The following is a 23,201-nucleotide window of genomic DNA, read 5'->3' as shown; positions in this document are numbered from 1 at the left end:
CTAACTGTGAGCACTCGAAGTTAAATCATTCAGCCCCAAGTGGTGTGTTATTTGATGGTTTTCCCTAAAAGATAAAGAGGTGGAAAAGCAGTAGAGTTTGAACACACGCAGCAAAAAGATACAAATCAGCAGCAATTAGGAAGGTTAAAAAAAAGAAAGAGGAAAAAATCCCAGCTAAAAGCCCTTTCATATGTCCAGCCTGTTTACATTCTGGGCTAGAATAGTGCTGATCTGACTCACTGTTGGCATTAATGAAGTTTGCACCTCTGGATGAGCAATTTAATTTATCTCAGCAAGCCAAAGCTCATTATAACAGTCCATAAATGCTATCAGATGAAAGCAGCATCCTTCAGCAATCTCAGGGATTAAAGCAAGGAGGCATTCAACTGCCAAGGCTTCTGCTGGAAAGACTGCAGTCAAAGCATGTGTGTTAGAGGCTGAGGAGGCACAATGTCTTCATTACTGCTGCAGATTCCTCTGTATGGAGACAGTGATCTGGACCCTCTGGAGCACTCCTCTGGAGCTGAGCAGCTCCCTTTTTTCCCCCTCTCTCTCTCCAGACATCTCTCCTTAGGGTTCATCTGGCCCAGTAGCAGCTGGAGAGACATGGGAGATGTGGGGACTCCACAGGCTGGCCACATGCAGTGTCTCTCCTACAGGGAACAGGAGCCTCGTTGGAGGGGCAGGGACTTGCAGCATGAGGGCACACAAAGAGAGTCAGGGTGGGAGGAGGAAAATGGCTGATTCTGTCCTTTTGGGTGTAGAAACCTCCTTGCCACACATCCTCTCCCACACTGGATCCAGCTACTTGAACTGCAGCTCCCAGAGCTGCGCTGGCCTTGCCCTTGCCTCGCTCTGCATGGAGGCAGTGCAGCACCCACACATCCTTCCCACTGCTCCCTTTCTGCCAGGGCTGCCAGCGTGGCTGTGGCTCCAGCTGCAGCTCCAGCACACGGCACTGGCTGTCGGGGGTGATGGAGTGAGCCCACCTGGGTGCTCCCTGGCAGAGGTGCTCAGTGGAAATGGCTTCTCCATCACCCTCATGTTTGAAATCATATTTTCAGTTTTGCAATTCTTTTTCACGTGGAGAGCGGTGAAGATGGGCTGGGCAGGGGACGAACAGAAATAAACCCTCAAAACTTTATTTTCTTTTCCATTTAACGTAAAAAACGAATTGCATATCACAAACACAAACTGGGGATAAAACAGTTTTCTTTTTAAAGCCTTCCTTTCAGCAGGCCCAACAGAGTGAGGCAGCATCCTATGGGCTGCTTGTGCCTGTGCCTGGGGAGCCATAGGATGGTGGGAAGGTCCCTGCTGCATCTGAGGGATGGGGCTTCTGGGGGCCATGCTCCAGCTGCCTGGGGTCAGGTGAGGGTCTAGGCTCTGGGACCCACTACTGCACCCTGTGTGTCAGTCCCACCCTTGCTTTTCCCCTGCAAAACCACTCACGTGCCTGGGGCGAGCCATGGGAACACTGAGCCGCTGGCACTGCCAAGACACAGAGGTTCTGGAATCTGCCAGGAACCAGCGCCCTTGGACAGCACAAGAGATGTCAATGATGCAGAGAAAACCGGCTCCTGATGCAAGGCAAGGCCACGCTGCCAGGTCCTGTGTGCTGTACCCCTGAAAGCCACAGCGAGCACACTGAAGCAAGTCCGTGCCTTTTCAGCAAGGTAAGACAAGCTGACAGATAATGGGCTTCTCATGGATGCACAGCATGTGGATGTGTTAAGCCTGTAATCTTGGGACTATAATTGTCAGTAAATTATTGATGCTGTGGTGGAAGGTTGAAGTTAAGGAGAAGGATTCTCATCTCACAAGATTTCCCCGAGGACCATAGTGGAGAAGGTGCCTGCCTCCGGAGGCAGACACGGTGGGATGCTGATCCGTGCACACCTGGAAACCGGCCTCGTGCCAGCTGTGCCATTTGCTGGTGTTGCACATCCACAGCCTCTGCTGCTGGGGTTGTGCAGAGGAAAAGGCTGGAGCAGCTGCAGCCCCGTGCGTTGTGAGAATAATGCTCTGTGCTGGGAGGATTTCTTCAGTCTGCTGCCAGCGTGAGGAATGAGCCACCATTCCCTGAGCTTCGGTTACCGCTTGACAACCATCTCCATTGTCTCTGTGATCAAAACAGCAGTGCAGGGAACTGCGGCTGTGAGTGGCAGGTATGTCTGAGGGGTTGTGTCAGATCTCTTCCACCTGCTGCTCTACCTTTCAATCACAGTAAACGTAATTTACTGTGATACAGGCATAGTGTCACCCAGGAGGCACAGCTTTCCTGGTACGTGTGATGCAACTGGGACATCTTGTCTGTGTCTACCTCTCTGTGCTTCTCAACACTGCAGATACAGGTGAGGAAAACACAGAACAGAGGCAGAAGGAATCTTTCCCTTGAGTTGCCAACAAACCCAGACAGATAGATTGAGTTCAACACTTTCTGGGGATGTGTAGAGCCCTGCCATGTCTGGCAGCCAGACCCTGGCCCCCAGTGGGGTCTCAGGCAGTCTTACCATGTGAGGGAAGGCTTTTGTGGGCCTGGGCCTCTGGGATTCTATCTTAGAGAGCCCTGGGAGCAGGCACAGGCAGCTGCCTTCTGACCAGCAAACCGCTGCCAGGCAATTTTTTTTTTGTGTCTCCTGCCTGTTCATTGTTCCAATGTCCTTGAGAGCAGAGGAGAAAGACTGCTAGAGCCCCGTGTAGAAATAAAGGGAGGTGTAACAAAGGGCCAGGCAGGGGAGCTGGCACTGCTCCAGCTGTGGCACATCCTCCTCAGCCTTTCTCAGGGGATGAGGGAGGGCAGCAGGAGGCTGGAAAGAGCAGGACAGCAGCTCAGGGGAGGACTGCGGTCCTGTCGTTCAACTGGACATGAGTCTCCTCCTTGTTCCCACTGCAGCCACCCAAACACGCATAAATCTGCCACACAGCAGAGCCAGACGATGCGCAGCCTGCCCCAGGCTCTGCCCTCCTGTCTGCTTTCCTGCCTTTGTGCTCTGCTTCCTGAGCAGCCCCAGCCGCCGGCATTCCCGGAGCCAGCCCAGCCCGGAGCGCGGCCCCGCAGGGCAGTTATAAATTGTAGAAGTAACTCGGGGAGATGATGCTCCAGTAAAACCGCCCTTTCAGCGTTGTCCCCAGGAAGGACGCAAGCACTCTGTTTGCTCGGAAGGAATCATTTAGCGGAAAAAAAAAGTGGAAAGAATAAAAAAGACAAAAAAGGCGGAGCTGAGGACGGGCCGGGGGCGACCTGGGGACCGGGCTCGGGGGGCGGATCGGGACAGCCCCGCCCGCCGCCGCCGCCGCTCCGCGCTGCCCGCCCCGCCCCGCGACCGCGCCCCGGCTCTTCCCCGCCCGTCACCGCCGCTGCCGCTGCCGCCGCCGCCCGCAGCCGCTGTCGCCGCTCCGCTCCGCTCCGCCATGTCCACCGAGCCCGCCCCGGCCGCCGCCGCCGCCCCTGAGTCCGAGCAGGCCCCCGAGCACCGGGCGCTGGTGCTGACGGGCTACGGCGGCTACGACAAGCTGAAGGTGCAGTCGCGGCGCGCCGCCGGCCCGCGGCCCGGGGAGGTCTCCGTGAGCGTCCGCGCCTGCGGCCTCAACTTCGCCGACGTGATGGCGCGGCAGGGCCTGTACGACCGGCTGCCGCCGCCACCCGTCTGCCCCGGCCTGGAGTGCGCCGGCACCGTCCGCGCCGTCGGCGAAGGCGTCCGCGACCGACAGGTGAGGGCGGCGCGGCCCCGCCGCGCTGCGGAGTCCCGTGTGCCCCCCGGCCGCTCCACCGGGGCCCGCCCCGGGTCCGGGGCTCCCCGTCGGTGCTCAGCCCGGTCCAGGGGCCCGTCCGATGCCGCCCGCGGAGGCTCCGGCGGCGGACAAAGGCCCCGGACAAAGGCGAGGAATCCCCCGGACGGCCCTGCCCGTCCCGCTCGCTCCGGGACGGCGGAAGCGCCGCCGCCCGACGGGCCGGGCTGAGGGGCCAGAGCCACGGGGAGGAGCTGGGAGCGGCCGTGTTCCTTAGACCCAGGAGGTTTTCCTAAGGTTGGACATGTTTTTCCACGGTTGATGCTATTAAGCGTCACCCCAAGGCTCCTGCCTCTTGGCAGGATGATCCTTACAAGGGGCAGCAATAATGTTCGGCGGAGTTCAGACTTCAGACTCCTGCTCCCAAATTGCGCAAGGAGGGCAGGACATGAACAAGCCCTCTTGCCTTATTTAGGGGTCTGTTTGTTTGGGCAGCTGGCAGGCAGCACACTGGTTACAAACCAGAGCCCGGGGTGCCTGCAATCCCTCTGAGGGTCGTGGTGTATCCTCACCCTGTGGTGAGAGGTGCTGTGCTGCAGTCTCCCGATGAGCAGAGTGCATGCTGTGGGCTCCTGCCTGAGCCAGGGCTGCTGCAGTCCCTGCAGAGCTCTGCACAGAGAACAGCGTGCATGCACTGGCTGTGGCATACCAAGGGCAATGCTGTGATGGCTTCTGCTAGCCCTGAGCTTGTTTTAGACCCACTTGTCCTCCAAATTTAGGTTGGCGATAAGGTGATGGTCCTGGCTCGGTCAGGGCTCTGGCAAGAAGTCGTGAATGTGCCGGCCACTCAGACTTTTCCAATGCCTGAGGGGATGAGCTTTGAGGAAGCGGCTGCTCTTCTTGTCAACTACATCACTGCCTACATGGTCCTGTTTGACTTTGGAAACCTGAGACCCAACCAGAGTGTCCTCATCCACATGGCTGCAGGTAAATAGTTCTTGACAGCCCGTGTTGAGACTCTTGGCCTCACCGTGCAGTTTCCAAATGGGTGGTGTGGGTAAGGAAGTGATCATAATGTGGCCAGATTGACAAAATGTTACCTGGCAGAGGTGCAGGCTTCATGCTGACCCCATTTCCCAGCAGCTGAGGTTGGCCTCTCCCAGTGTGTCCCACGCATCAGCCTCACCAGTAGGAGCCTTTGTTCTGCAGGCTGTCACCAGTGCGTGATCACTGCAAACAGGGATAATTTACCTATTCAGAGGTTTTTCTGACTGCTGGGGCTGTTTGCTTCTGAGGCTTTCTCGCTGCTGGTTTTCAGGTGGTGTGGGAACTGCTGCCATCCAGCTGTGCAAGACTGTAGAAAACATCACCATTTTTGGCACAGCGTCTGCCTCCAAGCACGATACCCTCAGGGAGAGTGGAGTTGCTCACCCCATTGACTACCGAACTATGGATTATGCAGAGGAGGTGCGGAAAATCTCTCCCAAAGGTACTACATGGTGGAGGGTTTCTGCAACTGTCCTGCATCTCTTTCAAGTACAAAGAAACCTCTAGCTACTATCAATTCTCTCTCTCTAGGTGTTGACATTGTCCTGGACCCGCTTGGAGGATCCGATACAACCAAAGCGTTTAACCTGTTGAAGCCAATGGGCAAAGTCATCACTTACGGTGCGTGTGAGCCCCGCGCCCACACCCAGTGCTTGTGCAGGGGGGACCACGAGGGTGGGATCCTCATGGGAATGCTTTGTGTTGCTCCATGCCTGTGCTGTCAGGGACCATCGCTATTCCTGGCTGCTCTGTGTGTTGCAGTTCTGTTATTTCATGGAGGTCTTCAGGATGCTTCCCCTGGGTGAGGCACTGAGGGGAGTGAGATTTGTGTCTTGTCCCCAGAGCTCTGGTTACAGGCTCCAAGGCTCTTCCCTCCCAGGGCAAGATCTCTCTTTGAGTACAAGCCAGTGCCTGCAGGGGAAGCTGGAATGTCTTCATGGAGGAACAGAGGCACAGCTGCTTTGTCTGGGCTGAGTTAATGCACAGCCTTGCTTTTCTTCTAGAGGATGTGTGGGTGATGAGGTTTGAGGCTACTGAATACTTATCTCTCCATTCCCCAGCTCTGGAACACTGTGATTTTGTCCCATAGACAAAGCCTTCAGACAAAGCCTTCACACAATCCCTAGTGGTATTCCAGACACTTGCACCAGTGTGCTGCTTCTGCTGTTGCAGCCGTTGCAGTGTGTGACTCCCCTGAAGAAGGAGGGCTGTAGGAGAAGGGGAGAGCTGTCTTGCCAGCCTGGCTGGGTGACACTTGTAACCCTTTCTTGTCCCTGCCAATACTCCAGTCTAGCTGCTGCTGCCTTAGGAGGGATGAAGAAAGGAATTCTACATTTTTATGATATATACGAGTGCTGATAATCCAGATTCTGGATTCTCTTGAGGCTGAGACAGGTGCCTGTTTCCACTGATGGTCAGATGGGCAGAGCCTCATGTAATCCAGTTCTCAGCTCTGTCCATCACTGGACAGTGAGTTGCTGTTCCCCTGTGCATTGTCTGAGTTGTTCCATGGGATGCCTGTTGCCTCTCGTGTTGTATTCCAGCTCATCTGTGGCTTGCCTTCTTTTTAGGGGCAGCAAACCTGATTACTGGGCAAAAGAGGAACCTCATGGCTATGGCTAAAACCTGGTGGAACCAGTTCAGCGTCAATGCCTTGCAGCTCCTACAACAAAACAAGGCAGTGTGTGGCTACCACCTGGGATATATGGTTGAAGAAGCTGAGCTTATGGGAAGTGTTGTAGCCAAGCTGGCTAACCTGTACAGTCAAGGAAAAATCAAGCCTAAAATAGACTCTGTATGGCCCTTTGACCAGGTGAGTCTGAGCTAATGTACAGGCTGGCAGCAGTTCAGAGTGAGCACCTTTGTTCATGGGGCTGAACTGCTGTAAATATTCGATAACCATCTGTTTGCAGACATTCAGTGCCTTTTTCCTTTTAAGATACTGTGGGTGAGTAAAGTGGCTGCGCTCTTCTGCTCCAGTGCACAGAGCTGGGCAATGCCAGACAGTGTCCCTGTGGAGTAGGGCAGGTGCTCAGCTGTGCTCCTTGCAACAACCTTCCCATCTGGTCTGCTTAATTACAGGGTGCAGGCTCAGGGCAGACTCCAGCCTGATGCATAATGGAGCCCCTTCCTGGTTGCTGCTGCCCTTCCAAGAGTGAAAAAGAGCTCTGACAGTGAAGCAGAATGAGGGTGTTGGAAGGGAGCAGCAGGTTTTTCAGCAGCTCTGCTCAGTGTTGCATGGATGTGTCCAGGCAAAGTCAGGCTCTTCCCTTGGAAATCCTATGCTGGGGCAGGACTCGCTGCAGGGGAGCAAAGGACTTAGTGATGATCAGTCAGTATTCGTACCTGATACCTGTCTTATGGAGAGGCTTAAGGAAAACTTGGATTCCAGGCCTGGCACTTGCTTGAACTGCAGGGAAAGGTGCCTCTGGGTTATCCTTTAGACTGGTCTGGGTGGACTGAGGGGCCCAGGAAGGGCAGGGAGGCACTGTGCAGGGTGGGTGGGGGTCTCACCAGATTCCTTTTGCTTCCAGGTGGCAGAGGCCATGAGGCAGATGCAAGAAAAGAGGAATGTTGGAAAAGTCATCCTGGTTCCTGAAGCACCGAAGGAAGAATCCAAAAAAGCAGAGAACTAAAGAAAAGAGATGTATGCAGATTATGAATTCATGATTTAACTCCCTGATCATTTTGGGACCTGAAAATGGACAGATCAGTAGCTTCCATCTTCACCAGTACAAGAACATCATGGTTATCATTCAGATGAGGTTTGCATGCTCTTGTTGTGACTGACCCTTTGCCAGATATGCCTCCTGCTCTCTCTTTTGAAGGCTGTTTATTTCGTACGGTTTTCTAATCACTTGTTTCTCTACTGAATTTCCAAACTGACCTTATTTTTCTCACAGTGCAGCTGAAGCTTCCAGGCAGTTGGTGACTAACAACTGCACAGCCTGTCACTGTAAAGTCATGGCCAAATGTGCTGTAGCAACTGCCAAGTATCTCTGCAGAAACTGAGCCCCGATGAAGTGTTCTCACTGTCACCTTTGTGAAGCCTGTTCAGCAGAGAATTGGCCAAATGTAGGGTGTTTCCTCCACAGCCAAAGGAAAGCACAGCTGGCCTCGTTTAATTCAAGCAGGGGTTTCTCTCCTGTTCACACTAGCCCTGCTCTTTCCCCTCTGCTTTTGTAGGCCACTAACACAGTCAGGTAGTAACAACTCATGTTGTCTTTGCCTTGACCATCCTGGTTAATTTGGAGTCTCTCTGGCATACCATGCTTAATTTGCAGTTACTTCTCTTTGCAGTCAGCAAATACCCTGACAGGCTGAGCTGGGCTGTGTCTCAGTACAGAAGAAGAGTTTCAATTGGGTAACTTGATCTTGTCCATTTTCTATTTCCAAACTGGATAGAGAGATCTGAACTGTGTCTGATTCTTGGAGACCATAAGGACTCAACTGTGTCAAACCACTTGAACAATTGATGTTGGCTCTGTGCTTTGTTATGTTGGGCTCCAAGTTGATATTGCTAAGGCTAAACTTCACCCTCCTGTTTGTGTTTCCAAGGGCTGCAGTGTTGAATTGGACTTCATCGAGATGGGAACACTCACACCAGCTTGGGGTTCAGTGCTGCAGTAGGGCTTGACTCCTCTTCCTGTGAATCTTTGACTCATGGGACCCTTGGGCTCTCTTCCAGCACTGAGGGTTTAGGAGCTGACTGTGGTGTTCCTCCTATAGCAGAACTTTGTTTCTCTTCTGCTTTTCTTCTGTGCATTTGAAAATGGAGCTGTGCAGAGACCCAAGCCCAGTTCTGTGAGCATCTTGAGTCCTGGGTGGTGCTGTGCTTCCCACTGGACCCTGCTTGTGGTCCCAGGCAACTCTGGTGCTGTTGGTACTTTGCTTTTGAGGCTTTGTCATGGATTGTAGGTGCTGTGGGCTTTTGGGCTTCATTTTGGATTTGAAAAGGTAAACCCAAGGGCACCAAGAAGAGCTGCTCATCATGGAAGAACTCAGGCTTCAGGAGCAAAACCTTGCAACCAGAAGTCCTGCTTAACCAACCCCCAGGCAGGGCCCAGGGCCCAGGGAGGGCGGGTGCAGGGCCCTGCACACAGCCCCCCTGGCCCCTGAGAGAGCCCACACAGGGCTGGGGGTCCTGTGCAGGGAAGGACCATGGCTTCTTCCTCATCCTGCTCTGTCCTCCAGCAGGGCTCCTGTCTATCAGTGCAGCTTGTAGTTCAGGTGCTTGGACTCAGTGCAGAGTTCTTTAGAAATGCGTAGGCACAGCTTGCCTGGCTGACTTTAAATATTGACACAGCCCCGTTCCCTACAACCTCAGAGGAGTGCTGGACCCCTCTCACAGATCCTTGTCAGTTCATCTCTTGAACTTCATAAATACGGGCTGATGGAACTCGCAAGCACAACTTCTTAACTTTCTGAATCCAAAATCTTGCTGCTTCTTTCAATCTGCCCCGTCGTGCTAATTTAGATTAAATCCAACAGTGTTTAATGCTGCTTTACTAGGTCTGACAACAGGACTGTCCAAATTGCTGAAACGGAAAGTCTGGACCTGTTCCTCTGAGAAACTGGACCTTACCTTGATGACAGAGCAGCGTGCTCAAATGGCACCCAACCCTGCACATCTTCAGGTTCTGCTCACTGGGGAAAAGGAAAACTATCCCAGTGTGTTTCACAGTAACATCCTCTCCTTGCTTTACTCTTGGGTCAAGCACGTGCTCAGTGCCTTACGTGGATGGCCTTGGGTTGGGTGGTGTGGCCCAGGAGCCTCACGGCTTCCCCTCGGACCCCCCTGACCCACAGGAAACAGCATCTCAGTGCCTTCTGCTACATGACTAGGAAGTCACTGGGGCCTTTTCCATTCTGGCCAGGTATATTGCCAAAATCCTGTTTTGACTCTTGCTAGCTCTCTTTTGTGAACGCTGGTGATGTCATTGGAATTTCTGTGAATGAGCTGTACTCTTCCCAGGTGTTCTAACCTTTCCAGGGCTGTCCTGGTGGTTCTGTGCTCCCCACTCCAGAAGACCTGTTGTAGAGCCCTTGTCTCCCCCAGGGTGGCTCTTTGGCTCCTGGCAGTCCTCAAGTGAGGCTTTATCTGCTGCCCTGGCCTTGGCTCTCTGGGAACAATCCCTTTTCCCTATATCTGCTCACGTGTCTTCTGCGTACAAATTCCTGAAGCCCTTATCGGGGCAGGAAGAATGCCAAGCAGTTACTGTGTGTTAGAGTCCAGCACTGGCTGTTTTGTGTCCCTTGGTAGCAACAGTGTTTTCTATAGAAAGACCAAGATTAAGTGTAACCTTGCTCTCCTCTGCCCCTGCTCGATGCTCTGCTCTAGGCGGGTGCTGTTGGTTGTTTTTTGGTTTTGTTTTTTTACCTTTTTTTTTTATGGGACAGTAGGTATAGAATCTACATAAAACAACTTCAAGGGTCTTAATCAAGTTAACCAGCAGGTTTGTATACAAGGACCAAAGCAAAAAACCAAAAACAAACCCTAGTATAAAAATCATTCCACTCAACGTTGCTCGTTTAGGGCAAAGTTGTGCTATTGAGGAAGTGGGAGATTCCTGTCCTTAATCACGTGTGCCATTCCAGCTATCAGAAGTGCAATTTAATGTTTATTTTACTGATTGTCTGACTCTAAGGTTCTCCCGTGAGGAGTACAAGTGGAAAGTGTGAGTAGGGGGTTGATGAGCAGAGGAGGGGTCCCTGGCCCTGCCTGCCACAGGGGGCTCGGCATGGGGTGCCTGTGCAAGTGCCTCTCCTGTCATTGCTGCAGTGGCCTCCCAGACTGGTGCTGCTGGTCTTTGCTTCACCAGGCAGCTGTTGCCACATTTTTGACTCTTTGGTTTCTCTGAAGCTTGCTTACATTGCATGCTGAATGCAGGAGGGGAAGGGAGCAAAGGCAGCCTCCACTCGGCTGGAGGAACATAGCCCGTGCCAAGTACTGTGGGAAGGAGTTTGGCTGTACATTTTGTTTCAGACACCTGTGTTAAACTAGAATGGATTGACCAGAGACAAGTAGGAAGCACTGTGGGTCTTAGGCTTCAGCTGGTGCAGAATTCTGGCCCACTGACAGCTGCTATCATAGGTGTTACACCACTGGTTGCCTGAAGTCTCTGGTGTGCTGAGCCCTCGTGATGGCAAAGTGTGACAGGCAAGTAGTACATGAGCATGATGTGAAACACATTAGAGTGAGCCTCTTACAACATATGGTCTGGTCTGTACTGTCTGAGTCATGTTGATTTGCAGATATGTGATATGAGTGATGCTCATCCTACGGACATCCTATGGAAAATCTTTGTTTAAAAATATATATTCTGCTTTGTGTGTGTAACCAAGTTGGACAGAAAGGAAGTGTGCCCCTGATGTTTACATGATTATGTGTAATGCTCCTCTCTCAAATGTTACCATATGCCTTATGTGTTTCAAATGGTAATTAAAAGCATAACAAAACCATCCATGGTACACTGCTCAGGTTTCTGTTGGCATGAACCCTCTGCCCTCAGCTTGGCCTCTGGACAGGTTCAGTTGATAAAGTGTGACTCTCCCAGCATGAGGAGATGCCTCTGCTCTGGAAGACAACTATTAATTGTTGCTCCTAACACGCTGTTCTGGAAGGCAGCTATGGTGATTTTTGTTTGTGAAGCCCTTAGCTGAGCTCTGCCCTTTGTGTCTGAGGTGTCTCTGTAGCCAGGTGGGACTGAAGGATGGTGCCTGGGCTGAGGGTAAGACAAGCCATGAACAACCACTACTGAACGTGAGAATAAATCCTTTTTATTTATGTTTCTCCACTTAGAGGCTGTCCCTGGGAGGCAGCTGTTGCAGGTGCTGAAAGCTGTTAATGTTCTCCCCAAGAGAGCACCAGGTCACCTGCTGGCCCCAGAGCAGGTGCTGGAGAGGGGCTGAAGCATGAGGCTGTCTGCTGAGGCATGAAGAGCTGACACTAATGACAGCTTATCTCTGGCCCTGGCTCTGGCAGCAGCTGAACTGGAACCTGCCTGTAGGAGGTGGAAGGTACTTCCAGAAGCTGGGGCTGGACTAGGCACAGGCTCCTGCTAAGGTTTGGGTCATGCTGCTGAAAGCCACACAGGGCTCAGCCTGAAATCAGCTGAAATCAGCTGTGTAACTGGCTGGCAGGACACACAGCCAGGAGGAGCTGGAGTTTCTAGGAAGTGCTGATCCACGCTGAGGCCTGTGTGGGGCAGGGACGGAGGTGCTGCTGTCACTAACGTGCAGATTTCTTGGCTACCTGTGGGGACACAGGAGCTCCTTGGATAAACACCTGCTTTTTCCTGAGCTGTCTGTATTAAGCTGCAGTTTTGTCAGCAGGAAAGGAAGGCGAAGCGAAGCCATGGGCTGTGGCCATGGGAGTCTCATGCAATGCCCAGTTTCTTCAGAACTGTGCGGACCTCCCGGAGATACTGCGCGTCCGGGTAGCCGTTCCTGTGGAGCAGAGGGGGAAGTGCTGTAAATCCTGCTGATGTGCCAAAATCACAGAGGGTGGAGCAGCAGTTTGGTTTTGCCCCAGCCCTTCAGCAGGGGCTGAGGGTGGAAGTCCTGCTCCTGGGAGCTGCTTACACCTGCAGGCACAGCTCGCACCCAGTGCTGGCTCCAGAGCCCTGTCACGGGAAAGGCTGTAAGTGAACAGGGCCTGGAATTCCTGTCCGTGAGGAACTTACAGGTGTGGGATGGGCAAGGGCTTTTGCTCTAGCTGGAGGATGCCAGGGGCAGTCTGCCATACCATAGCTCCCCTGCAAGCTGAAGCAAAGGGAGGCACCAACTCTGCCACTGTGGGAGCATGGAAGAGCCACCCCTGCCAGGATTTGTTGAGCCCATGGTTCCCCTCCTCTAGTTGCTAAAAAAACCACAACCATACCCAAAACTTAGGATGAGCTGGGCCATACCTGGCTTTACCTCCACCAAAGGAGGTTTTGTGTGGGATAAGGCCCCATGTCACTCTTTCCTCTCCATTGCAGGACTTGATCTGGAATGTCAGTCCATGCTCAAATGCTTTCTTCAGCAGCATTGCTGTCTTCTGCCCTTCCTTGTTGTCAGGTAGGAAGGCACAGAAATGCCCCCCTTTGTAAGACTGTCCTGGGCGAGGGTCCCCAACCTTAGAACAGGAATAAGATGTTTTAAACAGTGGCTGGAGTGCTGTGCCTCTGAGAGGACTTCTGAGGTTTGCGCCAGCTTGAAAGATACACCAACGACCATGGTCCCCAGGGGCTGATAGTCACTGTCAACTAAAAACAGATCATACTTTCTCCTCTTCAAAAGCAGCAAGCTGCTCCCAGACCTGGTGTGAAGCTTTTTGCCTTCCCCAGGTTAATACCTTTGCTGCTTTCCCCATGAGGTAGGGAGCTGTGGCTGCCCTTTCCCCCCAACTACACACACACTTGCCCTCACCCCAACCACCCTGACAGACCCCCTGCGTGTGCTGCAGGATGGGGAAGCCCCATGGGTGGTACCTACCCCCTGCACGCCGTCAGGGATGCTGTAAGCAACTTGAAGCGTCAGGTCTCGATAGTAGCCGGGCAGGCTCTGAGACAGAGTGGAGATCTTGAATGTCCCCGGGATCTTGGGACTCGGGGCAGCTGAGGAGGAGCTGCAGCATGCTGGCTGCACACTATCTGCTGCAAAACACGTCCTGCACAAGGCATGACCGCAGGGGCCCTGGCAGGTCACCCCTGAGCCCTGGCAAGCATCACACCGGCCCAGGGGAATCGTGCCGCTTTCCTGTCCAAGGCTGGAGTCTCTTCTCTGCTGTGATGGGAGGTCAGGCTCCTCCTGCTCACTGCTCCTGCCCTTTGGGAGCTGTGCCCTTCCCTGGCCCCTGGGCTCTGCTGCAGGTGCCTGTTGGGCTGCAGCTGGTGGCAGCTCAGCAGCCGTGGCCCTGTACAGCCAGGTGGGCAGGGAGTGAGGAGCCCCCTCAGCCGCAGGGACTGGGGAGCGCAGCTGTCCCGTCGCTTCATTGTGGCCTCCTCGGCTCTTGCCTTTGTCTCTTGCAAACTGGAATCTGTCTGGCAAAACCTGTTTTAGCCGGGCGATGTCAGGCTCCCCCAGGGACAATTTTGTCTTCAGCTGTTCCTGGGACTCCCTCAGACCAGCAGGACTTGGCTTATTCCCTGCAGCAGGGTTCAGAAGGCTGCTTCCTCCTTGCCCAGCCCCAGAATCAACACGGCCATTGGCCTCCTCCTGCCCCCTTGCCTGCTGGAACCTCCAAGGACTGGGGGACCTCTTTCCCTCTGTCTCTGGCACCCAGGAAGCCCTGAGCGTATCACCGGGGACTGCTTGATTGCTGATGTTCAGGTGCTGCAGGCCCATCTGGAGGGACTCCAGGCTGCTGGGAAGGGCTGCATCCAGCACCGTGTCCTGGCTTCTACTTGGCTGGATGACACTTGATTGCCCTGTACTTTCTGGTCCTGGAGACACAGATGAAGACTTCAGGGCACGTAGCCTCCTGGAAGAAAACACGTGGCAGGCCTCAGTCACTCCTGGCAGCATTTCCTTGGGGCAAACAAGATATAGCTTGTACTTGTCTTTGTGGAGTCCAACCTGAAGGGATTTTCCTCGCAAGAGGCTGCACAGTTCACTCAGGGCACTGTCATCTGGACCATCTACAGCAAGCTCCGAGTAGCTCAGACTCTGACACACCAGGTCAGGGCACTTCTGCACAAGAGCTTCCACCTGCCATTTAGCCTGGAAGAGCCTGCTCCTGTCCTCTGCCTGCAGTGTCAGCACTGCGCAGTCCCCAGCACGGCGCTCTGAGATCTGCACCTTTCCCCCCCTGCACAGCTTGTCGATAGTGACACGGCAGGTGTCTCTCAGGTAAGACCACTGCAGAAAGTCCAGGCTCATTTCCTCACTCACCCTGCTGCTGCCACTGTCTCGGGGCTTGTTGCTTTCCTCTGACCTCAGCAGGGAGAAGCTGTTGGACCGGCGCAGCAGAGGCCTGGATGCAGAGGGTTTGGAGTCTAAAGCAGAAGAGGTCCTTGTCACATCAAAGGTGCTGGAGGTGCCAGCGAGGGAATGGTGCCCAAGGGGACCTGAGCCTTTAGAGTCCCCAGGATGCTGTGAAGTGCTGTTTTCTTTGCCCCCAAAGGACGACAGCACCTTGTGTCCTGGAAGCCTGACACCTCCTTCGACATGGTCCCGTTCTGTGGGGTCGTTCCGCTGAGGCTCTGCTGCTGACCCCAGAACCTCACCTGCTGTAGGGACAGGAGGCTGATACTGCTGGGTCAGTGCTGTTGGGTCCCTCAGACCAGGAGCATCTGATGAGTGTTTCCTGGAAAGCTGCACCTGTCCCACCGGCGGAGAGTCCTGATTCAGCAAGAGGCCCTGGCCAGCCTGAGACCTGTCAGCTTTCAGGGCACTGAAGTTGGCAGCTAGCTTAAGCTCACCTTTCAGCTCTGGCCTGCCTGAGCTGAGCCTTGTCACTGAGGAGTCCACAGGCACTTTGGGCAGATGTAGCGGAGCCTCTGTGGTGCCGGAGGCTGCAGGGTCTGAGGGCTGGTTGCTGCTCAGTACATCAACTGTGTGTGCAGCACCTCTCCTGGTGATGGAATGCTGAAGGTACTGCTTGGCCTGGGACACATCAACGAGGTTTCCAATTAGATAAATCTGCTTCACGTCCTCGTGGCAAAGCAACTGGGGATACAGCTTCTGCAGCTCGCGTGTCAGAGCCCTGAGTGCCTGGCTGTCCATTCCCAGCCCTCTCTTGGCGATCTTCTCCTTGCGCAGGCTCACCTCCAGCTGCTGGTAGAGCTGCTGCAGGGCCAGGCGGGCCTCTCGCAAGGCCTCCATGTCCCCAGGCAGATCTCCAGATGGCTGGAGGTACAATATGGTGATGCCATCGCCGCTAACATCCACCACATCCACGCGATGCTGGCGCAGCACACCTTGGTACTCGGCAGCACAGAACCTCTGCATGTACAAGTAGATGTCCAAGTCCAGCACTAGAGAAAATTCCTCTAGCTGTTCCACAGCTTCCCCATCCACTGGGCCCCGAGGTGATGGGATTTTAGCTGTCATTTCACACATCTGGTCCCCATTTGGCAGCTTTGCTGTCTCTTCTGCTGACTCAGTGGAGTCAGGCACTTGCTGACGATCGTGCATTCCCATTTCTTTGGCCCCACGGCTGGAACCTGGCGGGAGGATCTCCCCAGTGGCTTTGCTTCTGAGGTTCAGACTGCCCAGCAGGTCTCTGCTGAAGGCCTGCAGCTCAGTGAATGGGCCCTGGACTACGCAGTGTGTGTTTTTAGAATCGAAGTTGAACTGCACATTGCTGTAGCCCTTGTGCAAGTCCCTCAGGAGGGTTTTGCCAGTAGGAAGCTTGCCATAGTCAATTATCATGCACGCACGTATGAAGATCTGCAAGTAGATAGCAAGGGAGTGAGAGAGCAAGGAGCAAAAATTACCCCCCTCCAAGGCACTAGAGAAGGCAAGTGCACCTGACCCCTGTATTATTATGACAGAAGAGATGACCAGTCCTCCATCTCTCTCCCTCAGCATCTGGCTTTCAGGAGAGATGGAGCCTGATACAGGCAGGACCGAAAGACCCACACTAAGTGACTCCTCAACCTTGTGCACTTGTCAAAAGCTTTCTGCAACCAAGGAATGAGAGGGGGAAGTCACGCAGAGATGTGACTGCATTTCTACACACTGAGAGCTCTCCAAACAGCCGGTACCTCATCGGGGCTCAGCTCCTCAGTGTGCAGGGTCACCTCCAGTGGGTACTGCATCCCTCCGATCGCCAGCACGTGGTCCTTCAGCTTCAGGATCCTCTGGGCCACTGGTGGGAAAAGCCACCCGAACCTGCGTCAGCCCAGCTGAGGGGCAGCAGCGGGGCTGCGGGGACGGTGGGACAGGGGCACGGCGGGGCAGGGGATGGCGGGACAGGAGACGGCAGGACAGAGCCCCCGAGGGTCCCGCGGCCGTTACCTTCCGGCGCCTCGAAGGTGATGAGGCCGCAGGGCGGGGGCCCGGGCAGCATCCGGACCTCGGCGATGTCCCCGCCGCCGTTGCGGGAGCGCAGGAAGTGGATGGTCAGTTTGTCGGCCACCCTGTCCGGAGGCAGCTCGGCAGGGAGGCCCCGCACCCGCACCGTGCGCCCCGCCATGCCCGCGGGGAGCGGCCGCGCCCGCCGGGCCCCGCGGCCACCGGGAGCCTCCCGGGAGCCCCAGCGGCGGCTCCGCCGCTTCGCCGCACCGGGCCCTCGCCCGCCCCGTCACACCCCGGCTCTGCGGCCCCTGCCCGGCCCCGGCCCCGCTGCCGCAGGGAAACGAAAGCGAAAGCGGGGCCGCCCCGCCCCGGCCGGCACCTCCCCGGGCCCCGCGGGACGGCCCGGCCCCACAGAGCGCGGCCCGGGGGCCCGGCGCCGCCGCCCCCATCCCGGGAAGGGCCCGGCCTCCCCGACGGCTCTTGCATGCAGCTCCCGGCCCGGCCCGACCCCAGCACGACAGACACGGTGCTCTCGCCAGATGCTTTAATTCTCGCCGTGCCCGGGGGCACACGGAGCGCCACAGTCTCGGCTTGACAGGGATGGCCAGGACTAGCCCTGGGATGGCCAGGACTAGCCTGTGTCCTCCACAAACACGGCCACCCCCGTCCGCCCTGCTGGGACGTAGGCGAGGGCATCCACCTCCCCGCCGCCGAGGCTGGCCTTCTGGAAGTGGATCTCCAGGGTGTCTCTCATGGACTCCTCAGCCAGCACGTCGGGAATGCCAGAGAGCAGGACAGTCCTGGGACAGCAGGAGGGCTGGAACTGGACAGAGACAGGGATGAGCTGTGTGGTGGAGTAGGGAGAGGTGCTTCAGGAGCCCCCACCTGTGCTGCCTCGGCAAAGGCTGGCAGGTGCTGCTTGCACAGGGTTCGTGCCTTTACCTGCAAGTTGGTGATGTCTCCATTCATGCATGGTGATATTTTGACTTCGTATTTTCCTCCCACAATAGGAACCTGGATGCGTCCTCTCTCAATTAGCAGCTCTGCCACTGAAGATGGAGAGGAAAGCCCTGAACTGCCCAGGCCCCAGATGAGCTCCAAGGGAGGTTATGTCCCTGGCATAGGCACCAAGGCTGACACTGCCCAACTCATTATCAAGCTCACCTACATCAGCATCATCTCAGGGGAGGCAGGACAACCTGGGCTCACTGTGCCTTCCCTGTTCCTCAGACACAGCTACATCTGCCCTCAGGAGATGGCCCATTTCCCTCCAGAACAGGCTGGGCTGCTCCACCCTTGCCAGCCGCCCAAGCTCAGCACACCCCACGCACCTCCATCCTGTGTGAAGGTCAGCACCACCTGGTCAGAGTCGCCCAGGAACTCCCTGCTCTCCACCTCGCTGCCCCCATTCTTTTTCTTGCTGAAGAAGAGCTCCAGCTTGTCCAGCAGTGCCTCCTCAGTGATGTCCAGGCTGGGCAGGTCAGACACAAGGATGCTCCTGCTGCTCTGAGTCAGGCTGATCTGTGAGTGGCACAGGCCATTCAGTGCCAGAGCAGGGCCGGCCCCAGAGCTCAGGGGAGCAGCACTGAGCGGGGCTGGCAGCAGTGCCCTGGTGGTGGCAGTGCCCTGGCAGTGGCAGGCTCGAGCAGGGGGGAGCATTGTGCCCAGGGCAGCTCTGTGGCATGGGATGCAGCAGGCTCTCGGGCCCTACCTCCAGGGCAGATGGCAGCAGTATCTCCACAGGTGCTGCCTGCACTCGAATTCTGCACTGGTCGAGGTCCTCCACTTCCTCCCAGCAGCTCAGCTCCACTGTGTGCTCTTTCACCTCTATGATCCTCTGGGCCACTGCAAGCAGGGAGAGCCCCCAGCACAGGGCAGTGACTGCCTGCTCCCAGCAGTCTGTGGGACAGGACAGAGCAGGGAGAAGCCCCAGCACAGTGACTGCCCGCTCCCAGCGCTCTGCAGAACAGGACACAGTGCAGGCAACGCTTCGGGGAGGAGCCCCACACAACACAGGTGGAGGGGCAGCACCGAGCCCTGGAGGGGACACAGGGCAGGCCCCAAAGTGATTGAGCAGGACACCAGGCCAGGGCAGTGCTCTTCTCACACTTACCCTCTGCCTTCTCAAAGGTGATGAGAGCTGAGCCCCCTGGCAGAGGGTAGCAGATTCGTGGGGTGAGCATCAGTTTGTTCATGTCCTCCTTGTTTGCTGCAAGTCCCTTAAACACCATTTTCTTCTCTGGCAAGTCAGACTGCATCTAGGTTCAAGTACAGACAGCACCTGGAGGAGACCAGACCCTGCACAGGCATGTCTCAAGCTCATGGTTCAAAATAAACAGCTGGAGAGCCTCAGCAGAGTCTCTCCTATGGTCTGGCTGTGCCTGGAGTCCCAAAGCCATGACTGGAGCTCCTGGCTCTGGAAAGGAGCCACCTGTCAGCAGGATCTGTGCCAGTCATCACACAGTGCCCAGCTGCATTTGCTGGCAGCCTCTCCAGTCAGGCTTGCACTCTTGCCAGCAGACCTGAGCGCCCACACACACTCTATTACCATCGCAAGATCACCCTGGGGGACCCTCTTCAATTCTTCCAGTTTATTTTTCAGGACCTGCTTCTCCTTCATCAGTCTGGTGTTCTCCTCCTGTGCTGCAAAAAGCTCCATCTGGAAGGAAGGAAAGAGGGGGCAGTAAGGGAACACCAGGACATGAGGGGCTGCAGCACACTTCTCATTCTGAGCACAGCACTATTCCTGGACACAGCTTCACCCACACCGTTTTCCTGCTCTTGACTGCCTGCAGCCCTGCCCTGGCTCCTTGCCCTTGAGGACAGCTCTCCCTTCGCAGCCATGGCACTGCCTCACTTCCCAGCACAGGCCTGTTTCCTGTGAAACCTCCACCAGACCCAGAGCAAAGCGATCTCAGAGCAGTGAGCTGCGTGATGCAGCCCCTCCATGACCCACACCTTTCCAAGCCAAAGACACATCCTCTGAAGACCAACCTGGTGGGCTCTCTCTTCACCTCTGTTTAAAGACATCTGATGTTCAAGAATTTTATGCAGCACTTTTCCCTCTTTCCTCAGCTCTTGTGTCCTTTGCTCTGTAGCTTCCTTGGCCGTTTGTAGTTTTACACAGTCTTGCTCCAGAAGACTGTAAAGCTCCTGTGAGAAGCACCATCAGACAGTAAGACCCTGCAGACATTGTGCCACCCAACTGGCCACCCAGCCCTGGCACAGGCTGCTCCTTTGGGAATGAGCCTGGATCCCAGGACAGGCTCTCTTCTCCATGGGATTAGCCCTCTCCACCGCCTCTGGCTCATAGTCCAAGAAAAGACACTCGATTTCATGGCCAGGGCCGGCTGGGCAGATCCCGGGGCGATCCCAGGCGGTTGGGATCCAGCCGATCAATCCCCTCTCCCGGACGCACCTTGGACTGCTCGATCTCCCTACGGAGCTGCTCGGGGCTCTCCGGGCCGTCGGGATCCATCCGATCAATCCCCTCTCCCGGACGCACCTTGGACTGCTCGATCTCCCTGTGGAGCTGCTCGGGACTCTCCGGGCCGTCGTGTAGCCGGACGAAGGAGTCCTAACCAGAGGAGGGGTCTCAGCCGTTCTGCCCCGGCCTCTCCGCCCCCCGCCCCGCAGGTCCCTGCGGCTCAGCTCCTCCTCACCTCCTCCGAGTCCATCCCCGCGGCGCTGGCGGCAGCACGGACCGGAGCCCAGGGGAGCTCTCCCTGCCCGGTCTCCGCTGCCGGGGGGCCCCACGCCGGCTCCCTTTCGCTTTCGCTTCCGCGGCACCACCCCGCCCCGCCCCGGCCGGCGGAAGGCACGGACCGCCCGGGTCATCCCCGCCACGGCCCGAAACCCCGTCAACCAACCCCATCTCCCTCCCTCGGAACTCCACTCCCCCAAGCACCCGACTGTCCTGCCCGAAACCGACCACGAAATAAACACTTGAATAAATACACACACGACCTCTTCCTGCCCTCCTCTTGGGTTTAACAACTCGAGCCAGCCCCTGCTCCCCCCTCAGGTGGCCACAGCCAGCACCACCCCGTTCAGGCACCAAAAATCCAACACCCTCAGGTTGGTCTCCACATGAATCACCCTGCACTCAGCAGACACTTGGAATCATCCATTCACCTTCCCTCTTCCACCCCTTTTCTCTCACAGGAATCATCACAGTTATGGGGATAAGAGATTTCCAGTGTGGCAGGAATGACATCAACCTACAGGTGCAGGAGGGAAGAGCAGCCCTGGCCCCACCTGGTGCAGGAGGTGCCCCAAGGCAGTCCCAGAGGCGACATCTGCACCCTTGGCTCAAGTGCTGACACTCACCTGGACAGCCACAGCTTTCCAGCTCTTAGAGACACAGAGCAAGCACAACCATACCACAAAGACCACTGCTTTTTTTTTTTGAATAACAAAACAACATGGTTTTTAATAAACATTTATTGATGCAACCTTGTTACACCCCTAGAATCGCAGCTTCTGGAAGAACCACTTGTTCTTGCCGGTTTTGTACCTGAAAGAGAACACAAAGGTCAGAGAAGACTCTGTACCAGCAGGTAACAGAACCAAACCTGCACCTGAGCTGTCCCAAACAGACAGGAAGCAGCAACCAGCTTGCTCAGAGACAATTCAGTTGGTCTCTCCAAGCCTAGGCTGCAACTAGACCTGCTTTAAATATTGAAACTCTAAGGGAAACAAGGGCCAGCTTCCACATTCCTCATGAAGGACACCCGCCACTCCCATGGACACAAGCACAGGACACGGCCATCCTGCTGGACACCTTGCATGGAGGGCAGTAACCAGGGGCTGCCTGAAACACCCTGGGTCTGAGGCTACACAGCTCCTTCCTCTGAAGGAGCTTCTGAACCGAAAACCAAAAGGGATCAGTAACCTGAGCACTCCCAGGCAAACCATAAGCACTACCCCAGGCCACTCAGCCCAGTGACAGAGAGGGAAGGGATGAACTGGCAGTGGGATGCCAGAGCATCCATTGGCACCTGAAAGGCCCTGCTCACACCAGCACAATGCTGCACACACACAGTGCTGCACACACGGACGAGTGAGAAGGAACATGCTCACCAAACGTGCACGCAAGGAAGCTGGGGCACAAGTGCCAACCTGGGGACTCGCAGGTTGTGGCACAGCCACCCAAGTCCTTGCCCTGGGGACAAGCACCAACAGCACTGAAGAGACGAGATCCCAGCTCACCTTTCCTCAAATTTCACCTTGGCTTCGCGTCTCGCTTTGCGTTTCAGAGCGGGGTCCCTGAACACGTCCTTATTGACCACTGTTTTGTCCAGGGGAATATCCACAGAATACCTGGGCAAAAGAACAGCATGGTTTGAAAGGGCCACAGTACCTGGCACAGGGCTGAAAACCGAGCAGGGAGCCAAGAGCAGTCTAACTACTGCCAGGTCAAGAGGCTAGAATTCTTAAAGCTTTCTCAGTTAAAGAATGACTGAATCACTAAAGGGTCCCCAGTTCAACCCATAAAGAAAACTGCCAACCGCTTCCTGAGGGATGCATGGCTCTGTCCAATGTGGTGCCTGGGAGCTGCTCCGAGAGCTCCAGGGCACAGGGAGAAATGGCTCTGCCAGCCCCAGACAGAGCTGTTTCAAATGCTCATCTGGTGACACTCCCTGAACAAGGGGAAGGTTCGTGTGGCTAAATTAAGAGCCAGCTGCCTCATTCCAGAAATTAGTATTTCCCCTCAACCTCAGACCTCCAACTCCCTGTTTTTGCAGAGCCCGAGCCTCATGTTCACTCAGCCACATTAACAGCCTCAGTGACTCTGAGCCTTCACTAGAGCACACAAGAACCGCGATCCCCAGATGCAGCCGAGACTCCTCCAGCCGGAACTGCCGGCAGCAGCACTGTCGGGGTCGCACTCACCGGGTGGGCATCAGATGGTTGTAGTTGTAAACCTTCACGAAGGACTTGATCTTGGACCTCTTCGCGATCTTCTTCTTGCCCATGGCAGCCGTCACCTTGCGCGGGTAGCGGTCGATGCCGGCCACCAAAGCGTGGCTGTACGGGCGGTCCGAGGTGCCATCGTCGATGTTCTGAAACACACGGGCCGCAGCGGCGGTGGCACCGCGGGGACCCCGCCCGTGCCGCCCCCTCGGACCCCGCTCGCCCGGCACGACCGCGCGGAGCCGCGCCCGGAGCGGCCCCGCCGGATCAGCCCCGCGCTCACCTTAACGATGACGGCCTTGCGCCCCGAGTAGCGGCCGGCCAGCACCAGCACCACCTTCCCCGGCTTCATGAACTTCCCCATCTCTGCGGACACAGCAGCCCGCAGTCAGGCCGAGCCCGCGCCGCGCCCCGCCCGCCGCACCCGCGGATGGCGGCGGATCCCGCGCCCGCTCCCCCACTCACCGAGGCTCGGCCGCGATGGCGCCCAAGGCGGAAGAGGAAGCTGCGGCCGCGCCCCCACCCTTCACGGCGCGATCGCGCGTCACTTCCACCGCGAC

General features: G+C 55.9%; 4 protein-coding genes across 6 annotated transcripts; 1 reads left to right on the top strand and 3 right to left on the bottom strand.

Annotated features, from left to right (window-relative positions):
* The first annotated feature begins 3,414 nt into the window (after positions 1-3,414).
* VAT1 (vesicle amine transport 1) lies at positions 3,415-11,243 on the top strand. The gene is made up of 6 exons (XM_027702261.1): positions 3,415-3,714; positions 4,512-4,719; positions 5,051-5,221; positions 5,311-5,400; positions 6,351-6,592; positions 7,314-11,243. Exons 1-6 carry the CDS (start codon positions 3,415-3,417, stop codon positions 7,413-7,415), a joined length of 1,113 nt encoding a protein of 370 aa, XP_027558062.1. The 3' UTR covers positions 7,416-11,243.
* A 2,055-nt stretch (positions 11,244-13,298) lies between these two features.
* LOC113976775 lies at positions 13,299-16,932 on the bottom strand. The gene is made up of 4 exons (XM_027702290.1): positions 16,726-16,932; positions 16,473-16,576; positions 13,685-16,155; positions 13,299-13,326 (listed from the first exon to the last, which is right to left on the bottom strand). Exons 1-4 carry the CDS (start codon positions 16,901-16,903, stop codon positions 13,299-13,301), a joined length of 2,781 nt encoding a protein of 926 aa, XP_027558091.1. The 5' UTR covers positions 16,904-16,932.
* A 323-nt stretch (positions 16,933-17,255) lies between these two features.
* Positions 17,256-20,506, bottom strand: IFI35 (interferon induced protein 35). 3 transcript variants are annotated; one of them, XM_027702259.1, is made up of 10 exons: positions 20,388-20,505; positions 20,285-20,302; positions 20,144-20,197; positions 19,720-19,878; positions 19,274-19,384; positions 18,839-18,983; positions 18,437-18,570; positions 18,057-18,246; positions 17,668-17,774; positions 17,256-17,548 (listed from the first exon to the last, which is right to left on the bottom strand). In XM_027702259.1, the coding sequence occupies exons 1-10, from the start codon at positions 20,400-20,402 to the stop codon at positions 17,357-17,359; spliced, it is 1,125 nt and encodes a 374-aa protein (XP_027558060.1). In that variant the 5' UTR covers positions 20,403-20,505; the 3' UTR covers positions 17,256-17,356. The 3 variants fall into 3 exon arrangements, with proteins under 3 accessions (XP_027558060.1, XP_027558058.1, XP_027558061.1); XM_027702257.1 differs by having other exon boundaries at positions 20,144-20,302; positions 20,388-20,506; XM_027702260.1 differs by lacking the exon at positions 20,144-20,197 and having other exon boundaries at positions 20,231-20,302; positions 20,388-20,506.
* Positions 20,507-21,150: 644 nt separating this feature from the next.
* On the bottom strand, positions 21,151-23,162 carry RPL27 (ribosomal protein L27). Its single transcript, XM_027702223.1, has 5 exons — positions 23,107-23,162; positions 22,925-23,007; positions 22,621-22,790; positions 21,937-22,047; positions 21,151-21,241 (listed from the first exon to the last, which is right to left on the bottom strand). Exons 2-5 carry the CDS (start codon positions 23,003-23,005, stop codon positions 21,193-21,195), a joined length of 411 nt encoding a protein of 136 aa, XP_027558024.1. The 5' UTR covers positions 23,006-23,007; positions 23,107-23,162; the 3' UTR covers positions 21,151-21,192.
* Positions 23,163-23,201: the final 39 nt, after the last annotated feature.

The sequence above is a fragment of the Neopelma chrysocephalum genome, unplaced genomic scaffold (genome assembly GCF_003984885.1).
Source record: "Neopelma chrysocephalum unplaced genomic scaffold, ASM398488v2 Primary Assembly neopelma1_182, whole genome shotgun sequence".
NCBI classification, from domain to species: Eukaryota; Metazoa; Chordata; class Aves; order Passeriformes; family Pipridae; genus Neopelma; species Neopelma chrysocephalum.
Note: the sequence above shows the minus strand (reverse complement) of the source record. Positions and strands in the feature narration are given on the sequence as shown.

Bases quoted from the DNA above. Each gene is read 5' to 3' on its own strand.
- IFI35 (XM_027702257.1), bottom strand. The intron at 18,571-18,838 runs GTAAGTGTGAGA...CCCTGCTTGCAG, and splicing joins CACCTTTGAGAAGGCAGAGG to TGGCCCAGAGGATCATAGAG. The intron at 17,549-17,667 runs GTAAAGGCACGA...GTCTCTGTCCAG, and splicing joins GAGACATCACCAACTTGCAG to TTCCAGCCCTCCTGCTGTCC.
- RPL27 (XM_027702223.1), bottom strand. From the start codon at position 23,005: ATGGGGAAGTTCATGAAGCCGGGGAAGGTGGTGCTGGTGCTGGCCGGC. The intron at 22,791-22,924 runs GTGAGCGCGGGG...CGTGTGTTTCAG, and splicing joins GCAAGGCCGTCATCGTTAAG to AACATCGACGATGGCACCTC. The intron at 22,048-22,620 runs GTGAGTGCGACC...TCTTTTGCCCAG, and splicing joins AACCATCTGATGCCCACCCG to GTATTCTGTGGATATTCCCC.
- LOC113976775 (XM_027702290.1), bottom strand. From the start codon at position 16,903: ATGGCGGGGCGCACGGTGCGGGTGCGGGGCCTCCCTGCCGAGCTGCCT. The intron at 16,577-16,725 runs GTAACGGCCGCG...TTTTCCCACCAG, and splicing joins CACCTTCGAGGCGCCGGAAG to TGGCCCAGAGGATCCTGAAG. The intron at 16,156-16,472 runs GTACCGGCTGTT...ATCTACTTGCAG, and splicing joins AGGAGCTGAGCCCCGATGAG to ATCTTCATACGTGCGTGCAT.
- VAT1 (XM_027702261.1), top strand. From the start codon at position 3,415: ATGTCCACCGAGCCCGCCCCGGCCGCCGCCGCCGCCCCTGAGTCCGAG. The intron at 5,222-5,310 runs GTACTACATGGT...CTCTCTCTCTAG, and splicing joins GCGGAAAATCTCTCCCAAAG to GTGTTGACATTGTCCTGGAC. The intron at 6,593-7,313 runs GTGAGTCTGAGC...TTTTGCTTCCAG, and splicing joins CTGTATGGCCCTTTGACCAG to GTGGCAGAGGCCATGAGGCA.